Source organism: Gorilla gorilla, chromosome 5 (assembly GCF_029281585.2).
Source record: "Gorilla gorilla gorilla isolate KB3781 chromosome 5, NHGRI_mGorGor1-v2.1_pri, whole genome shotgun sequence".
NCBI lineage: Eukaryota > Metazoa > Chordata > Mammalia > Primates > Hominidae > Gorilla > Gorilla gorilla.
This window is the reverse complement of record NC_073229.2, coordinates 20,657,481-20,658,834: the sequence shown is the minus strand read 5'-3', so window position 1 is coordinate 20,658,834 and position 1,354 is coordinate 20,657,481. Positions and strand designations below refer to the sequence as shown.

The 1,354-nt window shown below is 46.0% G+C and overlaps 1 protein-coding gene across 1 annotated transcript; it reads right to left on the bottom strand.

Annotated features, from left to right (window-relative positions):
- Positions 1 to 650: 650 nt before the first annotated feature.
- LOC101153492 (protein FAM136A-like) lies at positions 651 to 1,067 on the bottom strand. The gene has a single exon (XM_055390921.1). It carries the CDS (start codon positions 1,065 to 1,067, stop codon positions 651 to 653), a length of 417 nt encoding a protein of 138 aa, XP_055246896.1.
- Positions 1,068 to 1,354: the final 287 nt, after the last annotated feature.

The window sequence follows — 1,354 nt, the reverse complement described above, 5'->3', positions numbered from 1 at the left end:
TTTCAGAATACACAGCCACATGTTGATGATCAAAAATGGGGATCCACAAGGAACTTTTTGAAGCTCTTATCCAAACTATCCCTCCCAATTGCACATCTTAAAATCAACTTGTATGCCCTTGTGTAAATTACACAAAACCAAAAAAAAAAAAAAAAAAAAAGACCCAGAAAACTTTTTTTCCCTTCTGAGTTAGTGACCTCATGGATTTTGTTTCACAGCTTATGGAAAACGGTGCAGTGACACTTGTGGCAAACAGGATGTTGGCAACAAAGAGAAAATATCTCTCCTCAAACTCCATCAACTCTAGCCTGCCAGCCTTTTGGTACCTGTGTAGTAAGAAGAGTCTGGTACCTTGGAGGGCTCTGGCTTGTTACAGAGGAGATCCTTACTTCCAGGACAAGCACTGGCCACAGGAAAAATAAGCTCTAAAACTCTCCCGTAATATCTCTCACCCAATTTAGCACACTTTTTTCCACTTCCCTTTTCAGGACTGAAACATAAAAGAACCAGCGTCCAGAGGTAAGTGACATTTGCCTTACACTTGTGGCCATCCTTTATTTGTTCGTTCATAAACTTTGCTTAAAAGAGTAAAATTCCCAATTCCTTATAAAAAATACATTTTTGCCCTCATTGGCCACTGGCAAAGACTTTTATTTCCCAATGGATAAGACAGCCTCCTTCATATTCTTGGTCATAGTTGGGATGAGGTGCATGTGCTCATCCACACACTTGGTCACACAACCGTCCAGCTGCTGCTTCACCTGAAGCTCCTTACTCCCAGCATCTATTGAATCTTTGGCTTTGTCATTGCAATGCACGGTGCACCGGGCCAGGTGGTCCTGGAACTTCTCCAACTCACTGGTGACCAAGGCCTGGACTTGAGCCAGAGGCACAGGGCAGCACTCGATGCACTGGTGCACCTGCTGGGTGAATGCCTGGCTGTCCTCACAACAGCTGGCGCCGCACCAGAACATGAAACCCTGTGTCTTCCAGATGTTCTCCCTTTCCAGACTCTTCACCATGGAGTCCACCACCTCCTGCACCTGCAGCTGCTGCAGCTCCACCATGGCGACCCTGTGCTGCCCTGCTCTGCTTAATTTTTCTAGAAATCTAAACTATTATAAAAAAAATTAAGTCTTGTAAGGCACAGACTCACAGTGGCTCATGCCTGTAATCCCAGCATTTTGGGAGGCTGAGGCGGGTGGATAGCTTGAGCTCAGGAATTCAAATCCAGCTTGGGCAAAATAGCAAAACCCCATCTCTACCAAAAATAAACAAATTAGCCGGGCATGGTGGTGCACACCTGTGGTACCAGCTGTGGGAGGCCAAGGTGGGAGGATCACTGGAGCCCAGG